This window comes from Ictalurus furcatus, chromosome 4 (assembly GCF_023375685.1).
Source record: "Ictalurus furcatus strain D&B chromosome 4, Billie_1.0, whole genome shotgun sequence".
In the NCBI taxonomy this organism is placed as follows: Eukaryota; Metazoa; Chordata; class Actinopteri; order Siluriformes; family Ictaluridae; genus Ictalurus; species Ictalurus furcatus.
Window position 1 is genome coordinate 23974638 of NC_071258.1, and position 21145 is coordinate 23995782.

A 21145-nucleotide genomic window follows, 5' to 3' on the forward strand; every position below is an offset into this window, starting at 1 on the left:
AGGACAGGAAATTATACCTACTTGGCTGTAAGTGCTATAGTCCGTTAGTTCAGAAAGTTCTCCTCTTGCACTAGCCCCTTCCCTCAAGCACAACAGCACACAAGAGCATTATTTTCCTATTACTGTTCTGTTACTATACAGAATAATAACAGAATATACAGTACTGTGCAAATGTTTTAGGCACCCTTTTTTATGACTTCTGCATTATCAAGTCAGTACAAAAAAAAATGTTTAAAAAAAAAACATTCGAAAAACATTAGTTTTTCAGCACAAAATGAACAAAAAAATTTACTTATTGTAAATTTTGTTACAGAAAAATGTGTGTATATCAGGAATGAAAGCAGCATCTTACATAAAAGAACACTTCGGACAAAAAAAAAAACATAATGAAGGCTGCTGGGTTTTGCTGCAAAAATAAGAAGCAAGTGTGACAGTCAACATCTCCAGAAGAACTGTGACTGGTTCTGCAAGATGCTCAATAAAACTTACAGCTCATTTCCTTATAAAACTGCACTAATTGTACCTGAGACTACTAGTTTTTTTTAAAGCAAAGGGTCGTCAAACTAAATATTGACTTTGTTTCATTTATTACTGTTTATTACTGCACTTTATAGTTTTTGTTTTTAATGTAGAAACATTTCATGCTATTTTTGAAGCATCTTTGCTCTACAGCATTTCTTTGCATGTGCCTAAGATTTTTGCACAGTACTGTATATGTATAATTAACATTACACACACACACACACACACACACACACACACACACACGTGTGTAATGCATGTGAGGTAATGTGAGCATGTGAGGTAACATTTTGTAGTTAATGATCGGGGGGGCAAGTTGGGGCGGCCAAGGTGGGGCCAAGTATTCCCATAAAATTATGGTGTAATAAAATGTGTAATTCAGTATAAATTCAGATTTTTATAAAATTATTAAAATATTGTATTTCATATGTATATATTATTAAATACCCATAAAATACCACATTTTATAAAGTCTAATTTTATACTGAATTACACATAGAATTATTATGCTGTCGATGACCATAATTTTATGGGAATATTTTACCCCAGCAAGGTACGCAAATTGGGCAGAATACGGTGAATAGATAAAAAGAAATTAGGAACAATTCTGTACTCACTACACTCTTGTTAAATTTGTACAATGCTTTAAAACAAAAATAGAATGAAACAGAAACTGGTTTGTGATTGTAATAATATACAGTACTGTGCACAAGTCAAGAAATGCTGTAGAGCAAAGATGCCTTCAAAAATAAAGAAATTAAATGTTTCTACATTTAAAAAATACTGTAAAGAGCAGTAAACAGTAGTAAAGGAAACAAAGTCACTATTTAGTTTGGCAATCCTTTGCTTTTAAAAAATGAGTAGTCTCAGGTACACCTTCTACAGTTTTATAAGGAAATGAGCTGTAAGTTTTACTGAACATCTTGCAGAACCAGTCACAGTTCCTCTGGAGACTTTGACTGTCATACTTGCTTCTAATTTTTGCAGCAAAATCCGGCAGCCTTCATTGTGTTTTTTTGTCTGAAAAGTGTTCTCTTACATAATATGCTGCTTTCTTTACTGACATTTAATTTTGTGCTGGAAAACTAATGTTTGGAAATCTAAAATGTTTTTTTGTTCTGACTTGATAATGTAAAATAAAAATCTATAACAAAGTTGGTCCAAAAAATAATATGGTGCCTAAAACATTTGCACAGTACTGTATGTGCTCTATTTATACAATTTTTCTACTCTGCTAATCCAGCTGTTAGGGTTAGCATTAATAAATGCTATGAGGATTCCATGCTCTACACATTTTCCATCATTAGCACACCCATCATAAGGACAAAATGGATGAGTTAACAGTGTGTTAGAGTGTGTGTTTAAGCAATGTTTCCCAATCCTGTAGAAGGTTTGATTTGAGTTTGATTCGAGCCTAGTGAGAATGTAAACTGTCACCACGATCAAATTCAGGAAATACTGAACTTTTAAAAACTTTCCCCAAATAAAAGTTACTGAATAGGTTCACTGCAGTTTTAAGCTATAATGGCTAATGTGAATCTGCAAATTAGATGACAGAACAGCCGCTGTAAACAGCCATGAACATGAACATTTAATTTTGAGACACAGAGCTAATTTCTGAGCTTAATAATTTTAAATAAATGTAAATAAATACTTGACAGGAATAAACTAGCCAAATTAATATCTTATCTTATCTTATCTTTTCCGTCTACAAACACGTTTAATTTAATTTACATACTGCAACATCTTGTTTTTGAACCATTTGGGTTGCAGGTGTTATATTTATGAACCTCTGTGGATGTTATAATATAAAACTTATTTTAAATTGCATAACACATCACTTTTCACTAAGTAGAAATGGGTTCACAGAGCTTTTAATCTCAATAATGGATGCAGTGTTTAGTGGTAATGGAAAGCCATGCTATTGGTTGTTGGAGATGGTCAGAATGGTCACTCTCTTTGACAAAATTTAGCTCTATGGTCACTTTACACAGTTACAATTTCACATATGTGGTGCAGTCAAAATTCTTTGCAACACAAGTTTTAATCTAACTACTCTTTACTTTCATGTGTTTACCTGCACACCTGCTCATTTATGGAGTTATCCAATCAGCCAATCATGTGGCAGCTGCACAATGTATAAAAGCATACAGATATAGGTCAGGAGACTGTGGAACATGATGTGGTCTTCTGCTGTTCTGGCCCATCCACCTCAAGGTTCAATGTTTTGTGCATGCTGAGATGCTTTTCTGGAGTTTGCATGTTCTCCCCGTGCTGTAGGGGTTTCCTCCGGGTACTCCGGTTTCCTCCCCCAGTCCAAAGACATGCATGGTAGGCTGATTGGCATGTCCAAAGTGTCTGTAGTGTATGAATGGGTGTGTGAATGTGTATGAGAGTGTGCCCTGCGATGGATTGGCACCCTGTCCAAGGTGTACCCCACCTTGTGCCCGATGATCCCTGGGATAGGCTCCAGGTTCCCCATGACGCTGAAGAGGATAAGCGGTATAGAAGATGGATGGATGGATGAATTGAAGCCTGAACCAATCTGGCCATTTTCCTCTGACGTCTCTTGTCAACAAGGCGTTTCCAGCAACAGAGCTGCCAACTTGCTTAATGTTTTTTTGTTTTTCACACCATTCTGTGTAAATTCTAGAGACTTTCGTGTGTGAAAATCCCAGGAAATCAGCAGCATGAAATACTCAAAACAGCCCATCTGGCACCAACAACCATGCCATGATCAAAGTCACATTGATCATATATTTTCTTCAATCTGATGTTTGATGTGAACATTAACTGAAGCTCTTGACCTGTATCTGCATGATTTTATGCACTGTGCTGCTGTCACATGATTGGCTGATTAGTTAAATTGGATAAATCTAGATAAATGTGCAGGTATACAAATGTTCCTAATAAACTGGATAGTAAGTGTAGACTTTGAGACTTTACATCCTGACCACTGATTGCATTTCATATAATTGAATGTGTCTTACAGCAGGAAACAATAATATGTGCAGAGCAGGAGGCAAAAGGAGCAGGAAAACTGTGAACCACTAATCTAGCTTATGCTAACACACTCAAACTATGTTGAATTGTTCATTAATCTCAGACTTGCTTGTGTGGTTTCTGTCACTGTACTTTTTATAAACTGGACAGAAGGACATCACAAAGGTAGAAACAGTAGTAGTGGCCATGTTGAAGTCAGAATCAAGTTCTTATTGAGCACATAGTTCGGTGTCATAAGTATCAGATAAGCTCACACAAGAACTGAAGGAGGAATGGCATTTTGGATGTGATCCTGAATTTCAAAATACAGTTTTATTCTCCTGTTTTAAGAATCTTTATGTAGAAATGGTATTACATAACCAAAAGATGTCTCTTAAGGTGAATGTTTGATGATTTAGACCAGTGGTTTTCAAACACTGATAAGGAGAGGGGAGGGGGGTCTGTTGATATACAAGTGTACATTACTGTTAGCCACACACTGATAAAAACCTAAGACTATTTAAAATGTATAAGTTTTAGCTAGAGCACATAGTCTCTTATCTGAGGAAGTTAATACAGAAGGGTCTAGTGTGAAAAAAAACGAAACTGTGAAAATTTGACGACTCTAGGGGGCCACAAAGGGATGCATCCTACACAAGGGTGGCCTCACGGTGAAAAAGTTTAAGAACCACTGATTTAGACATGCAGTTTGGACGATGTCCAACTACAGGCTAAATGCTTCCCTTACTTACTAGCAACATTAGCCATCATTAGCTCCAGTGTAAGACTAAAGAAGCAAACTTCAGGCCCCAAACATGTCTCAGCTTTTGGTTTGGCCAACTATACATGGGGTAAGAGGGCCAAAGTCTGAATTTCATCTCTGGCCAAAGTGTTCCTTTAAACTAATTAATACACACTAATACACTCCCATTTTAATACACATCCATTTATAATAACTATAATAACTTAATAAACAGAATAAAAATAAATCCACTTCCATTATCTCCCAAAAAAATCTAACAATTCCATCCCATCAAGGATGCGCACCCATTCCGAAACACTACCATACAATCTATCACTCTATCACTCAATCAAACTCATTTTAACTGTCTTCAAATTTTCTCGTTTCTACCTCCCAATACACTCAAAAGCGGACACGCCCATCGAGGAGTTTACACCTACTCCCGCTTTTCCTGCCCTTCAGTATCTGGAGTCAGTGGATGAAGGTGGAGTTGCATGGGAGGCGGGGCTTCGGACCGGTGACTTCCTCATTGAGGTAAGGTGCATTTCAAAGCTCTGTCCTTTCTCAAATGCTGGAATAAATTTTTAATTAGTGTTCTTACTATTATGTCAGCCATAGTTACAAACTAATGATTTTATCCAATCAGCTGTCCAATCCAAATCGAACATTTAATTCAGCTGATCCTTATTATAACAAAACTCCATTGAACCTCAAGCTTTGCATGAAATCACATGCTTCTGTACTATTCTACATGATGTTCGAGTGTACAGTACATAACCGTACATAGTGTGTCCGGCAGGGCCGTCTGGTATGAATGGGCTAGCACAGCCATCCATATGCTCTTAATTGCTGTTAACAAATGGGGTTTTTCATTATATTTTACTATTTTGGAGCCAAGAACAACAGCAACTCAAGTGGACATAAGAAGAAATACGTGTAACATATGAAGTAGAGGTTGGGGCTGATTTCTTTCTAGCTGAGACTGTAGATTTATGCAGCCTATTACAGATAGCCGTGTTAAGTGATGCCCCTTAGATTTGGTGTGCATTGAGACTGGTACAGCCATAACTTGTTATCAGCAGTGATTGTGAAGGCACATGTGAAGGGTATAATAAACATGAACGAGGTTTTTTATTAAATGTCTGAAGGAGAAACTAGAAGAAAGTACACATTACACAATGGGACGAATAATGTTTGGTGTGCCAAGGTGGGGCGAAACTATATCACCTTAAAAATGTCATGGCATGTTGACCTGTGTTTTTGCACATTTTGTACATTTATAAATTTTCTCAAATGATCTTGGTCCAGATGCATGATAATTAAATTTCAGTTGGGTTGTTTTTTGTTGTTGTTGTTGTTGTTGCTGTTGTTGTTTTTGCAACCTACACTTTTTTTGCCTCCTACAAGTTAGTAGCTACAGTAGCTAGTTAGCCACAAAAACTAGCCACATAAACTAAGTTCTGAGGTTGTGTTATATTAGCTAATTATATTTACCTACTCTACAAACACAAATACGGCTGTTGGCTACACTAGGAAACAAAGCACTTTACATTTGCAAACTTACTTCTCTGTTTGAATGACAGCTTGGTCCGCCGTACTGTGTTTGTTGGAATGTCATGGATATTTCTGATTGTGTGAACAGAATAAGAGGACTGCCTACTTTAAGAAGATATATATATATATATATATATATATATATATATATATATATATATATATATATATATATATACACAGTATCTCACAAAAGTGAGTACACCCCTCACATTTTTGTAAATATTTGATTACATCTTTTCATGTGACAACACTGAAGAAATGACACTTTGCTACAATGTAAAGTAGTGAGTGTACAGCTTGTGTAACAGTGTAAATTTGCTGTCCCCTCAAAATAACTCAACACACAGCCATTAATGTCTAAACCGCTGGCAACAAAAGTGAGTACACCCCTAAGTGAAAATGTCCAAATTGTTCTCAAAGTGTCAATATTTTGTGTGGCCACCATTATTTTCCAGCACTGCCTTAACCCTCTTGGGCATGGAGTTCACCGGAGTTTCACAGGTTGCCACTGGAGTCCTCTTCCACTCCTCCATGATGACATCACAGAGCTGGTGGATGTTAGAGACCTTGTGCTCCTCCACCTTCCATTTGAGGATGCCCCACAGATGCTCAATAGGGTTTAGGTCTAGAGACATGCTTGGCCAGTCCATCACCTTCACCCTCAGCTTCTGTAGCAAGGCAGTGGTCGTCTTGGAGGTATGTTTGAGGTCGTTATCATGCTGGAATACTGCCCTGCAGCCCAGTCTCCAAAGGGAGGGGATCATGCTCTGCTTCAGTATGTCACAGTACATGTTGGCATTCATGGTTCCCTCAATGAACTGTAGCTCCCCAGTGCCGGCAGCACTCATGCATCCCCAGACCATGACACTCCCACCACCATGCTTGAGTGTAGGCAAGACACACTTGTCTTTGTACTCCTCACCTGGTTGCCCCCACACATGCTTGACACCATCTGAACCAAATAAGTTTATCTTGGTCTTATCAGACCACAGGACATGGTTCCAGTAATCCATGCCCTTAGTCTGCTTGTCTTCAGCAAACTGTTTGCGGGCTTTCTTGTGCATCATCTTAGAAGAGGCTTCTTTCTGGTACGACAGCCATGCAGACCAATTTGATGCAGTGTGCGGCGTATGGTCTGAGCACTGACAGGCTGAACCCTCCACCCCTTCAACCTCTGCAGCAATGCTGGCAGCACTCATACGTATATTTCCCAAAGACAACCTCTGGATATGACGCTGAGCACGTCTACTCAACTTCTTTGGTCGACCATGGCGAGGCCTGTTCTAAGTGGAACCTGACCTGTTAAACCACTGTATGGTCTTGGCCACCGTGCTGCAGCTCAGTGTCAGGGTCTTGACAATCTTTTTAGAGCCTAGGCCATCTTTATGTAGAGCAACAATTCTTTTTTTCAGATCCTCAGAAAGTTCTTTGCCGTGAGGTGCCATGTTGAACTTCCAGTGACCAGTATGAGGGAGTGTGAGAGCGATGACACCAAATTTAACACACCTGCTCCCCATTCACACCTGAGACCTTGTAACAGCTTGTGCCAGCGGTTTAGACATTAATGGCTGTGTGTTGAGTTATTTTGAGGGGACAGCAAATTTACACTGTTACACAAGCTGTACACTCACTACTTTACATTGTAGCAAAGTGTCATTTCTTCAGTGTTGTCACATGAAAAGATATAATCAAATATTTACAAAAATGTGAGGGATGTACTCACTTTTGTGAGATACTGTGTGTGTGTGTGTGTGTGTGTGTGTGTGTGTGTGTGTGTGTGTGTGTGTGTGTGTGATTCTGCTCTCAAATTTGTACAAAATAAGGAAGCTCAGATGTCAGCAGCTGCTTTCTGTATGGGACAGTTATTATTATTTTTGAAGCACATAATTGCTGCACAGAAATCCTAACTAGAGGGCTGTTTTCTGACTGGGACACATTCTATTTGTAAAAGAAAAAAAAAAAAGAAGAAGAAGAAGAAGAAGAAGAAGAAGAAATAAAGTAATAGTGTTTGATAACTGATGAAATAAAAGCAGTACTTAAAGCAGTACTCAGCTGTGTTTGTGTTGCCTGCCTACAGACCTTTTTTGTAGTTTACTTCCTCAGAATTAGCACCTCTCAGAGAACAGTTTGCTAACACACACACACACACACATACACACGCACACACACACACACACACACACACTTAAGCTGCAGTGTGTGCAGTTTGTCTCTAGTGTGATGATATAGTCAGGATGCTGTCATTATTATAATAATGAAGCAGTAAAGTTGTACAGTACCTTTCCATCCATTTTCTTTCTTTCTTTCTTTATTTCCACTCCCACATCTTTTTTTTACTGTTTTTTACACCACGCTTCACCCTTCCCAGTCTGCCTTTCCTTCTCTTTTTTATTTTATTTAAATTTTTATTTACTTGATCTCCAACTTGCCATTCTTTCTCTTTACTCTCTATTTACTCAATTACATGCAAAATACAGCAATTGTTGAACTTGACAACACAGTAAAATCATTTGATCAAAAGAATTTTTGATTATCGCTCAACTCTACAGTTGAGTAGAGAACAAACAGCAAAACATAAATGGAAATGGAGAAATGGTCTTTGAGGTTTCTTGGCTACAGTTGAATTGAGGGTGGGAACTCCAATCTATTGGGTATAGCAGTATAGCTAGACAGGAACGCTGGTTATACTGAAATTGCCAAAGCTGGTAAAAGATAATTTCAGATTCAGAGACTGGAACGCTGGAGCTATGTATTTTATAGCAGAACTGTACTGCTAGCTTGCGAACTATGGTTAAAGATGGACGGTATTGGGGAAACACTTACCAAAATTAAGCAAATTAGTACACTGAGTACACATTAGAGTACACTGCTATGCAAAGCTGTCTATCTATCTATCTATCTATCTATGAGGTAATCACAAATTCCATTTCGCTGCAATTTCCATATAGTGGTACCTCCATATGATTGCCTGAATATGTGCCTCAATTGATTAAAACATTCAACATTACAAAAGTATAATAATTAATTCTGTATATAACACAGTGTTTGTGTGATCCATTCAGACTTTTGAGGTATTACAAAAAAGCTGTTCATTAAAATGCAACAAAATTAAATTTAAAATAATGTTAAAAATGCTATTTTAAAAATGGGGCATGTCTGAAGCGCAGGGCTTTTCCCATTTTGCTGTTATATAGTTGTGCTGTCTAAATGCAGCAGAGACAGAGAGACAGAGTGTGTGTCTGTGTGTCTGTGTGCGTGTGTGTGTATGTGTCTGTGTGTGTGTGTGTGACCTGCAGCTCTGTTTCTTTGAAACATGCCCTTCTGCATGCATGATTTACGACACTGCCCAGCTTGGCATAAAACTTTCATAAGAGTCTGTGTGTGTGTGTGACAGACAACACTACACAATATAGGGTATAATACAGTGGTTTACTGTAGGGACAGTATGGTTCCAGGGTCTTTAGTTTGATCCTGAGCTCGCATTACTGTCTGTGCAGAGTTTTGCAAGTTATCCTTGTGTTCATGTGGCTTTCTTCCAAGATCTCTGGTTTTCTCCCATCTCTGAAAAAACAACAACATGCAGGCAGGCATATTGACTGCGTGAAATTGCCCCTAGCTGTGAGTGAATGTGTGTGCGCAAGTGGCAGATGTTAGCTGAGTATGTCTTAGATGATGTCTGTTTCAGCAAGATATCCACCAAAACTACTGTTATCATATAGAAGGAAACAAGAGGAATAATGTGCATCATGCTTCAAAATGTTAGTTGAATGCCCCTCACCACCATCCAAACTTAGGGCCATTTAAAAAATATTTAAAATGTGGGAAATTCAGTTTCTTTGTTAGACTGTGTTTCTACACAGGGCTGCTTTTTTGTTTAGCAGCATGCATGCAACTCATTAAATCCAGTGCCTATCCTGGGAACACTGGTCACAAGGCAGGGACACACCCTGGCTTGGACACCAGTCCATCATGCATAATTATCTTGGAGGATAATTAAAGATGACACTTCACCCACTTTTATTTGAGATATTCAATTCAATTCAATTTTATTTGTATAGCGCTTTTTACAATCGACATTGTCTCAAAGCAGCTTTACAGAAATATCAACATGACAGAAATATCAACATGAAGATATGAGAGTACCCTGAGGAATCCCAGGTAAACACAGGGATGAACTCAGCACAGACTTCCCCTAACCAAGAACTGGTGGAGTGGCACTGATCCCTACTAAAATTTTGTGCTGTGGCAGTTGGTATATTAATGAGTTAATTTGTCAGTTGAAGAACTATAATGCTATGTATTCACATTTAGTCACTGCCACCAATGAGGGTATCCACAACTGATTGGTGCACATTGTACATACAATAAAATTTTGATATACTGTACAGTAATTATAGTACTATATAATAATATTCTTAATTATAAATATTATAATCTAAATGAACCGTTTGTGATTATAAAATGTTTCAACTTGAGTTTAAAAAAAAAGCTAGAGTGGGAAACAGAAATGATCAGGAAATGCAGTTTATTATCTACAGTAGGTTTGTTTTTATTCACAGGAAAGTTAGTACATGAAATAACCTAGTAGAATAACAGAATGAAGTAATGTCATGTACTGTAACACTTATCTAAAATAACTGCCAAAATATGAGATCTGAGATCTGCTTCTTCATTCATTCTACAAAATACATTTGCATGTGTAGTCATTAACAAGGGCTTGATTTACATTGTTTATTTGCAACCCATACAATTATTAATCATTTCACACCAAGCATATAAAGCAGAACCCTTATTGAAATGTGTGATCATTTTACCAGTTTATCCAATCTTGTCAGTTATAACATAGATGCATGAGCACACAAATATAATACATACACATACAAATACAGTTTACAGTGTAAATCGTGGTAGGTAATTGGAAGTAGGGAGTTAGCAATGTTTCGTATTCTCTGATGACCTCCATGCCTAATTCTGTGTCGTGTTTGCTCTGGACTCACGACTGCAACCAACCCCACCTCTTTTGCTGAAAGTACATATGCATCATGAGTTTCCTTTTAAAGGAAAGGGGCAGAGCTGAGAAGCTGTGTTTGGGCTGGAGGCGGGGCTAACTGACTAATCGGGTCATTTATACCCAAAGCCACTTATGACTCATTAAGTTAGTTGGGAACACATAAGCCTTACAGAAAAGGTCATTTACATATTTGCCCATAGGGCTGCATGATATAGATAAAAATAGCATATTAAAATTATATTACTTATATTATATTAATTATATGAATTATATATTATATTACACCCTGTGATATGGCAATATATTAAGAACAAACTGGTGAACCAGTTATATGTCAATGCCAAATTTAGCAACAGTCCCCAAAAAAGACTTATCAGGAACCTTTGAAATTGAGCGGCATACACATAGAACACATAACATGGTTGGTTAGAGGATATATTTATTGTACATATAGAAGTCTTCTATCAGTATTGCAAAAAAAAAAATAAATAAATAAAAATATCAATGACCGACTGTTAGAAAAATTGGAGTGAAGCTGGGAAAATGCACATGCTCAAGTGCATTGTACATCAACACTAACCTATATATTGTGGCTTGGGGAAACCCTTTGGATGATGAAATTTTCTGTTACATGAATTTTTTTGCAAACTACATGTTTTCATTAACAAAAATATGTTTTTCTTTTGTATATATCTAAAAAATAAAAAATAAAAAATGTTTAATTAAGTTGTAGCATTTAAAACTGTGGTTATCCCCAGAAGTGAAAAAAGGAGAAAATTGCAATAATACTCTGGCTGTCTAAAAGCAATCGCTATGTAGTAATTAAATTTTTTAAGATGGTGTCTGGTAAATTAACAGCTATGCACCAGTACCAAATTTTACATTTTGCCAGATGAATGTGTGTTAAAGTCAGACACTGGGGGTCTTGTAAATGCTAACGTGTAGAACGTACAGACGTGTACTGTAGTTTTCCAATTCTGAAAGTACTCAAATGATTCTTCCATTTAATGATTAAAAAAGCAAATGAACAAACTTTTTCCATCAGACAGCCTCAGTCATCTTACACTTTACAGTTTTACAGTTTAGGTGTAAAAATCAAGAGATTTATTGAGATTGGGTGATCTATTGGATCAGATTATTAATCTGCATCATGCTAGTGCTAGATCATGTGTGTGTGTGTGTGTGTGTGTGTGTGTTCAGCTGGTGCTCTTTTACTGTCATATATAGTTGCAATCAAAATTATTCAACCCCAATTGCAAATCCGGTTTATTGTCAAGATTTACAGACTTTAAGCTGTTTATAATGAACAAATAAAACAAAAACATTTGAAATAGTTCAACACAACGAATGTTTTAATTGGTTTCCCCAAATTCAACTGAAAATGCAACTTATAATGACTTCTCCAGTCTCAAAATTATACAACCCCTTCATGGCAAGCATCTTTAGTACTTAGTAGAGCACCCTTTTGCTGTTTTTACCTGCTGCAAACAAGACACATAGCTTCTCGCAGCGTTTCTGAGGAATCTTAGTCCATTCCTCATGAGCAATGGCCTCCAGTTCAGTAATATTCTTGGGATTACGTGCTGCAACCACCTTCTTCAAATCCCACCAGACACTTTCTATGGAGTTCAAGTCAGGTGACTGTGATGGCCCTGTAGAATCTTCCAGGACTTCTTCTGCAACAAAGCCTTGGTGGAGGTTGAATAATTTTGATTGCAACTGTAGTTGTTGCACTAAAAATACTATAAAACCGTTAAAAAAAACTACTACTACACCCATTTTTCTTTTTAATTTTCACATACTGTATCATTTGCGTAATAAGGTCAGATTTGAACTCTACAATGTTTATCTTATTCTGTCAATACTTTATGAACAGAAACACTTTCACTGAAAATGTTCTGGCCAGGTTTGTAGCATGTACACAGTGTAGTGACCTTCCACTGTCCAGTCTCACATGATTAATGAATCAGTGAATGAATAAATAATTGCCAAGAGAGACAGGGGGATATAGTGTCCTTCTCCTGCCTTCTGTACTGTACAGGTAATGGCAGGTCAAATTATTTTAAATTTGACTTGCCATTGTGGTTAGTGTGTTGTTTTATGTAGCACCATGGTTCTAGAGGAACGTTGTTTCATTTCACTGAGTACTGTACCAGCTGTATATGGTTGAAATGACAATAAACCCACTTGAACTTGAAATAATTTAGTTACATTATTAAATAATAGTAGCATCATGACAGCTGTCCTCTAAGGACCATTATTTGAGACAAATGTGAAGGATTTCAAAATATCATTGTTGTTGCCTTTGTTGTTGCAGTATGTGGTAGTGTTCACCTAAATCATAGACTAGCAATCCATGTATAAACTCAAACATGCATATTTGCAAGAATTACTGTGTTATGTTTGACAATACTGCTTTCTGCTAGTAGTCCTTATTCACAAACACTCTGACAATTGGACATTTGAGAAGCCAGACATAAGACACCCACACAAGTGATCAGTAAATCTGAGTAGTCTGAGGATGTGTATGAAATGACACACATATAATGCACCAGTATAAAGTGCATACACCATAATATTGATTGTAGTACTATGCAGTATAGAGCACAGTATGTGCTAATTAACATTTAATATATATAACAGGCTACTATACCTGTCAGGCCAATTTTCTTAGTATTACCTTGCTTCATTTTTGTGAAGAGATTATTCAAAACATATATACTTGGTAATTAAAACCAAAAATCACTTAGTGATGCAACAGAGAAGGACATAAAGCAATTTAGCAAAAACAGCTAATTTTCTGTTCAGTCTGTTGTAAACATTTATAGCCAATTTTGTCTGAATTAAAAAAAAAACATTTTAGGAATGCATTAACAGTAAATGTATTAATGTGATAATAATTGGAATAGACAGAACAAGTAACAAAAAAATAGCAAATTAAAACGTTTTCTAGCAATCGCTAATGGTAAGGGGAAATACGTATTCAAACATTCTTATTTTTGTTATTTAATATACTACCAGTGAACACATAATGTCTTTTGACTTTGTAATTATAAATATGAACAAAAGTGTATTGTATGTATTCAAAAGAATAAAAAAGATATGTTTTCAAAATGAAATTGATAGGGAAAAATGTATTTTGACAACACAAATTAACAACATTTGTTCTTTGTGGCAAAGCCATTGTTGGCTATTACAGCTTTGAGATCTCTACTGTAAGATGTAATTAGCTTTTTACAGCATTACGGGCTCATTTCGGCCCATTCCTGTTGGCAAATTGTCTTTAATTCCACAAGGTTACCAGGGTCCCTCTGTTGGCCTCACAATTTCAAACTGTTCCACAAAAAAATCAGGAGATTGGCTAGTCCATGCAAGCACTTTTACCTTCTTTTGTAGAAACGAGTCTTCAGTTATTTTGGCTGAAAATTTGAGGTTATTGACTTGTTCCGACACCTATCTGCACAGATTCAGCTTCATGGCTGACGAGATTAAATTCTTCTCTAATTTGTCCCGATACATTGTTCCATTCATGTCAATGACATGTTATGCACCAGTACCACTTACAGAGAAATAGTCCCATATCATGGTGCTCCTACCTCCTTAATTCACTGTGGGTATGGGGATCATACAGACAGCCCTTCTTTCTTTCTCCAAACATGACAAGCTGAGTTATTGACGAGGAGTTCTGTTTTTGTTTTGCCTTTTTTCCAGAAGAGCTCTGATTTGTCTATACATTTAGATGCACATCTTTGTGCTTCTTTTTTTAGCAGAGAAGTCTTGCATGAGATGTAGGAATGGAGATGATTGCAGTGCAGTTTATTGCTTATTGTATTCTAAATGTTGTTCCTGCTTTCAGTTTGACCTGCAACTATATTCGAATGACTGCTCTTTTCTATCTTACTTTCCTTATCATTAGTCTGAGAGTGCACTGTGAAATTTTTCATAGCGCACCTGTCTAGGGATGATTAGATGTGGTTCCATTAACTGTCCACCTGCATATTATTGTACCTGTTGTACTGAGAGAGATGTTCAAGGTCTTTGCTACGGCTCTGTAGTGTTTAGTTTTTTTTTTTTTTACATTCGAGTGTTTAATAATGTTGTAACTTATATTCGATAAGGAAGCTCCTTCATCATCACCCTGATTGGTACTTGTTACATGAAATCTTCCCAGCCAATGGGAATGGTGTCCAGGTGCAATTTGCCCAGGAACACTTTTGTGTATATATTTTGTACATTTGTATATACGGTATGTCCGAATTTTCATATACACTTCTTATTTATATATAATTTTTATACCACATTTACATGTATGTGAACATTTCCTGAAGCTCTTGACCTGCAGCTGCATGATTTTATGCATTGTGCTGCTGCCACATGATTATCTGATTAGATACCTGCATGAATGTGTAGGTGTACAGGTGTTCCTAATAAAGTGGATGGTAAGCAACTATTATATACTGCTGACAGTAACATAGTCATCATATGTGTGGATGGATTAAACACCCATTTCTCTGATAGCATGTGGAATGGAGCTTTACTACTGTCTGGTGGTGTTGACAAAAAATTATATGAAGCTACTACTGGAGGAGGGGCATTAATTTTTTGTTACAGAGATGGTGAGGACAGATTTAGTGGTGGCTGTGTAGAACTGACCCAATAGGTATAACCTCAGCTGAGCCTTTTGCTATTGCAGCTGATATTGGCTTTCCACTTCAGTTACTGGAAGATAGTGGTGACTATGAACTTGCAATTCACCACAGCCATTCTTTTCTTGTATAATAAGGGAAGTGAGTAGTGGGTTTCAGCTATCGGTATGCATCAATATAATACAAAATATACTATATACAGGTGTAGTGAAAATAACTGATAGATAAAACAATTGGATATGAGTGGAATGAAGTGGAATGACAAGCACACACAGTAGGGATGTAACTGAATGCAAATACATTATTCCGGTCGAACAGATAATGCATCCTAAGCTAATATGAATACAGATGCGAAATATTAGGCATAGTGTTCTTCTTTTTTCCATAAAGTTTGTGAGAGTATGTGTGCATCAAGAATCTGCAGGATGAACAAAAAAAATGTTGCATCGATAGTGCAATGTTTTTACTTTAATGTGGAGCTAAGAGAACGGCTCACTGAACCTCATGGGGAGGGTTGCCAGGTTTTAGCAAAATTCACACCTCGAATACAACTCAAAAACCACACTAAGAGACATGAAACTAGCCCATACTGTTCAGGATAGGAACGTTTAGGCACATTGTTCTTTTTCAGCCTTTTGGTTAGACTGAATATGAAAACAGATACAAATATTTAACACTAAACACATACAAATACAAATACAGATAATGGCATTGTGTTACACCCCTAATACACAGAGAGTGTAGGAAACTGTTGGGACTCAATGTTGCACAGTTCAGTAGAGCTTTTGTGGAACATCCAGCTATGATGTTGAGTCTGCTTGTGCATGGTTTGCGGACAAAGACATATAACTCTGTGTGGACAGATTTCATCAAGAATCACACTGAAGGTCCCGTCATAGCTTCAGTTGAGGCAGCTTATCCAGAGATCATGGTGCATTAGAACCTCAGACTTTCAGACTTATGCAACTGGAGACTAATGCCCAAGAGTTTTCTGAGTTTGCAAGAATTTATACTAAGGAGTGACTATATATTTTTCTCTGCCTCTCCTCTTTTGGTGCAGCTGATTGGTCAGCCAATTCCAATTCAATGTTTATAAAATGCCTCTATCATGAAACTGTAGTATTGTACAGTCACAGAACGTAGTCCAAAGTTCCAAGTATGGTTTTACAATGCATTTAACACCAAATATGACCTTGCTGTTGAATTCCCTGTGCCTTTGAATAAAACCTGCTAGGATTACATGTTCATGGAGCATGCAGATATCAAACAAACAGCACAGTGCACGAAGACGGAGGTTACGAGTGTCCTGAGCACTTTTCTGATTTGATGTATTTGAAAAGAAAGTGTTCTGTAATACCAGATCATTTGATACCTATTTGTCTCATTGTTGAAGTTTTCTTGGGGAGACAGTCTTATCAATCCTGTGTCTGTGCCCCCTTGGAGCAGGTTGGAATGGAGTCTTGTGTGTTGTAGATTGCTAGCCATCCTGTTTGTTAGGTATCTTGACAGATTTGACCATCCCAGGTAGTTAGAAAATGGAGTTTATAGAAACAAGAAGTGCCCTTTAGTGCTCTAATAATGGGGTCTGTGTTACCCAGTGTTCAGCCTTCATGCTTTGTTGTATGGCTGGATTGTATAAGACATATTTTAGGGGCTATAGCACTGGTAAAATGATCACAGTACAAACTTCTCATAATCTCTGAAGAGATCAATGATTGTGTCATCTGCAAAGTTTAACAGATGGACCCTTGAATTAGAAGAGCAATGGAAAGAGTATGCATTCCTGGGGTCACCAAATCTAATGGATAGGGGTTTCAGAAGTGAGAATCCCCAGCCTTAACTTCTGCCTCCTACCAGTCAGAATGTTGGTGAACTTTTAATATTCATAGGCAACTATGTTGAGTTGGGAGACTTTGGAGTGGACCAGATCAAGAATGATTCTATTAAACTGAATTGAAATCCAGAAAAAGGATCCTAGTGTACACCAACAGACAGTCAAGGTATTGGAGGAGAAAATGTATCCCCATGTTGACTGAATCATTAACAGATCTACTCCCCTAATAGGTGAACTGCAGGGGGTCCAATTAAAGCTCTATAGTGTTCTTCATGTGACCATTAACCTAAGGAACATTTTAGTGCCTGCAAAATATACAGTAGAAGAAAACATACTGCAGTATAAACATTTAACCATGTTTAGTTTCTTCTGTTTTTGCCTACTGCCTTGCTTTGTGGGATGCATTATAACCATGAATATAGCACTGGCTGCATATTTAGAAATGTTGGCTTGAGTAGTAATATTCACGCTGTTCACATGCTGTGTACTGCATACTGTTGATGGACAGGGCATAGTATGAGTGCACATATGTACCAGTATACACACACACAGACACACACATACGCATATGTACACCATGCTTTAGATTTTATTTTTCACCCTGGCATGTGGTGCTTCTGTGACATCAGCTTCCTGGGCTGTTGCCTTGGTTACACAGGCCTGTGATACCTCTGCTTGGATTGCTCTGCTTGGATTGCTCTTACACACATGCGCACACACACACACACACACACACACACACACATTCCTCATCCTGTGAAGTGCTCCGCCTGCTAACCCAGTTTTGCTTGGCACAGCTGAAGGGCAGCAAAGCACAGCGTTTAAGTGTGTATCACTGTACAAACCTGTGCGTAAGTGTGTGTGTGTGTGTGTGTGTGTGTGTGTGTGTGTGTGTGTGTAGCCCTTATGTCACATGCTTATGCATTCTGGGACATTCTCCTTGCTGCAAATGAAATAGGCAAGCATTATTATCATTCTTTGCTCATCCTGCATCCATTTTTTTAGGATAGATATACTCCCATTATGCCAAAGGAATAGAAAGTATTATTTCAAATATTATTTCAAATATTTAAAAAATAATTAAAAGAAACTATTAATGCCAAACTAATGCCAAAGGGGTTGTATTAAACATTCATCAAAGCTTAAATTTAACAAAAGAAAAATACACAAGAATGAAATGATAAATGATATATGATAAAACACTGCTCAAAACTGGCTAAGCTCATTCATAAGACTGATCAGAGAACCCAGGTGCTGGGATAGCTTTCACCTGCTAGATTAGCTTTCACCTGCTGGGTTAGCTTTCACCTGCTAGGTTAGCTTTCATTTGTTAGGTTAGTTTTCACCTGCTAGGTTAGCTTTCATTTAGTAGGTTAGCTTTCACCTGCTAGGTTAGCTTTCACTTGCTAGGTTAGATTTCTACACTAGGTTAGCCTTCACCCTCTGGGATAGACTTCATCTGCTAGGTTGGCTTTCACCTTCTACAGTAGCTTTCAACTGCTAGATTAACTTTTATTTTCCAGGTTAGCCTTCACCTGCTAGATTAGATTTCTACACTAGGTTAGCCTTCACCCTCTAGGATAGACTTCACCTGCTAGGTTAGCTTTCACCCATTACGTAATCCAGTACAGCATAGACTTTCAGCTCAATAGCTCTAATTAAAGTTTTTACATCATGATTTCATTTAATGAAGGAAAAAATAGTTATCCATCACTAGAATAAGAAACTCAGTGAGTGTGTGAACAATGTTTGATACAATAGCCTATTTGCACAAGTGTGTACACCCCTTAACTAATATTTTCTTAAAGCACATTTTGCTTGAATACAGAACTCAGTATACAGTATTTTAGGTACGAGTCTACCAAATTAACACATCTTGATTTGGCAATTTTATTCCATGCTTCCTTTCAAAAATGCTCCAGATCAGTCAAATTGCAAGGGGATCACCTGTGTACAGCCCTCTTCTAGCCATTCTACAGGTTTTATAAGATATTTATTATATTATATCATATATTATATTACATTGTTATATTACATATATATTATATATATATATATATATATATATATATATATATATATATATATATATATATATATATATATATTAGATATTTATTATATTACAGGTTTGATTTAGCTCTGAGCTCCGACTGGCCCATTCCGAAACGTTGATCTTCATGAGGCCATATGAAGCCATTCCTTTGCTGACTTGGATTTGTGCTTTGGCTTGTTTTTATGCTGGAAGGTGACACTTTTCTTCACTGTCTATCAGAGGCAAGTTGTGTGCCAAAATAGATTGGTATTTGGAACTATCTATGATCTTACTATACCCCCAATCCCAGGTGAAGAGAAGAATCCCCATAGCATGATGTTACTTCACAGTGGGTTTGGTGTTCTTTAGGTGATCAGCTGTCTTGTTTTTGTGCCAAATATATCTTTTAGAATTACGCCCCAAAAGTTCTACCTTGGTCTCATCAGACCAACACATTTTGCCACATGGTTTTGCAACATTTAGGTGGGCTTTCATGTTTTTTGATCTTTGTTTTATTTCTGTTTTTTGTGAAAAAGGGGGCTTCTGTCTAGCCACATTACACCACAGCCCAGACATGTGAAGAATATGTCAGATTGCTGTCACATACAGGGAGTGACCAGAATTTACCAAATGTTGTTGCAGCTCTTTAATGTTGCTGCAGGTCTCTTGGCACCCTCGCGGATAAGTTATCACCGTTTTCAACTTTGAAGAGTCGTCTTGTTCTTGGTGATGTCACTGTGGTTCTCCATTTTCTCCATTTGTTGATGATGGCCTTCGTGGTGTTCCATGGTACAGCTAATGTTTTGGGAATTCTTTTGTACCCCTCTCCTGATCAGTACCTCTCAGTAATAAAATCAAGTATGTGCTGTGTAAGCTCTTTGCGGATCATGGCTTCATTAGTCAGATGAAACCAAAAAGATGTCAAGAAAATCCTTGAATTACTTTTAAAAATGATCATTTTTCCACTGAAAGCAGGTTCTTTTTTTTTTCACTTCAATTTTGCTCATTGCTACACGACATTAAATATGGAAAAAGATCTGCCATGATTTATCTTGGTTTCATTTTTTTCCTTATATCACACAACCCTGACATTTTAACAGAGATGTGTAGACTTTTAAAATCCACTGTACATAGGTTACTGCGATTAATAAAATGTTCAAATAATATGGAAGTCCTATTGTATAAATCCTAGGGTTAAGTTTGAGCACTTACTATTTTGATAAAACTCAATTCATTCAATATAGACATTAGTCCATGACCTCATTTTGTATCTTCAAGCTACTTTTTGAGCAGGCATAAGCTACTTCCCCCTGAAAAGGTTCAGCAACAGTGCGTAGGATGACCTGATAAACCAACAGTGTGAAAATACCTGTCAGAGTTTGTAAAGCTATGCTCAGCTGAAATAATGATAATGAGTCTTTATTGATCACATATACATATGCACAGTATACCCCAGCATGTTAGGAAGCTGGGGTCAGAGCACAGGTTCAGCCATGATACAGCACCCCTAGAGCAGAGAGTGTTAAGGGTCTTGCTCAAGGGCCTTATTCATAGCCTTAGTGTTTTGCTGCTAATTCACAGTTCTTGTTTTGTGTTTGGTTGAGCTATAAATTAAAGAAATTCTACACTTGCATCTGTCTCCACCTTGGAATCGTGACAGCCTGGCAGTGCTGGGGCTTGAACCTCCGACCTTCCGATCAGTAACCCAGAGCCAAACCACCAAGCCACCACTGCTTGATATGAATTTTTAATCTGATTATTATTACTAATTAAACTATTATTTATCAATCTATAAATTAGATTATTAATCTGCATC

The 21145-nt window shown here is 37.2% G+C and overlaps 1 protein-coding gene across 1 annotated transcript in view; it reads left to right on the forward strand.

Annotated features, from left to right (window-relative positions):
- Nucleotides 1-21145, forward strand: part of LOC128606240 (SH3 and multiple ankyrin repeat domains protein 2-like) — a 165904-nt gene that overhangs the window by 116784 nt on the left and 27975 nt on the right. The window contains exon 16 of the mRNA XM_053622277.1: nucleotides 4656-4780. Within this exon, the coding sequence (XP_053478252.1) occupies nucleotides 4656-4780 (125 nt within the window). The remainder of the gene's footprint in view (nucleotides 1-4655; nucleotides 4781-21145) is intronic.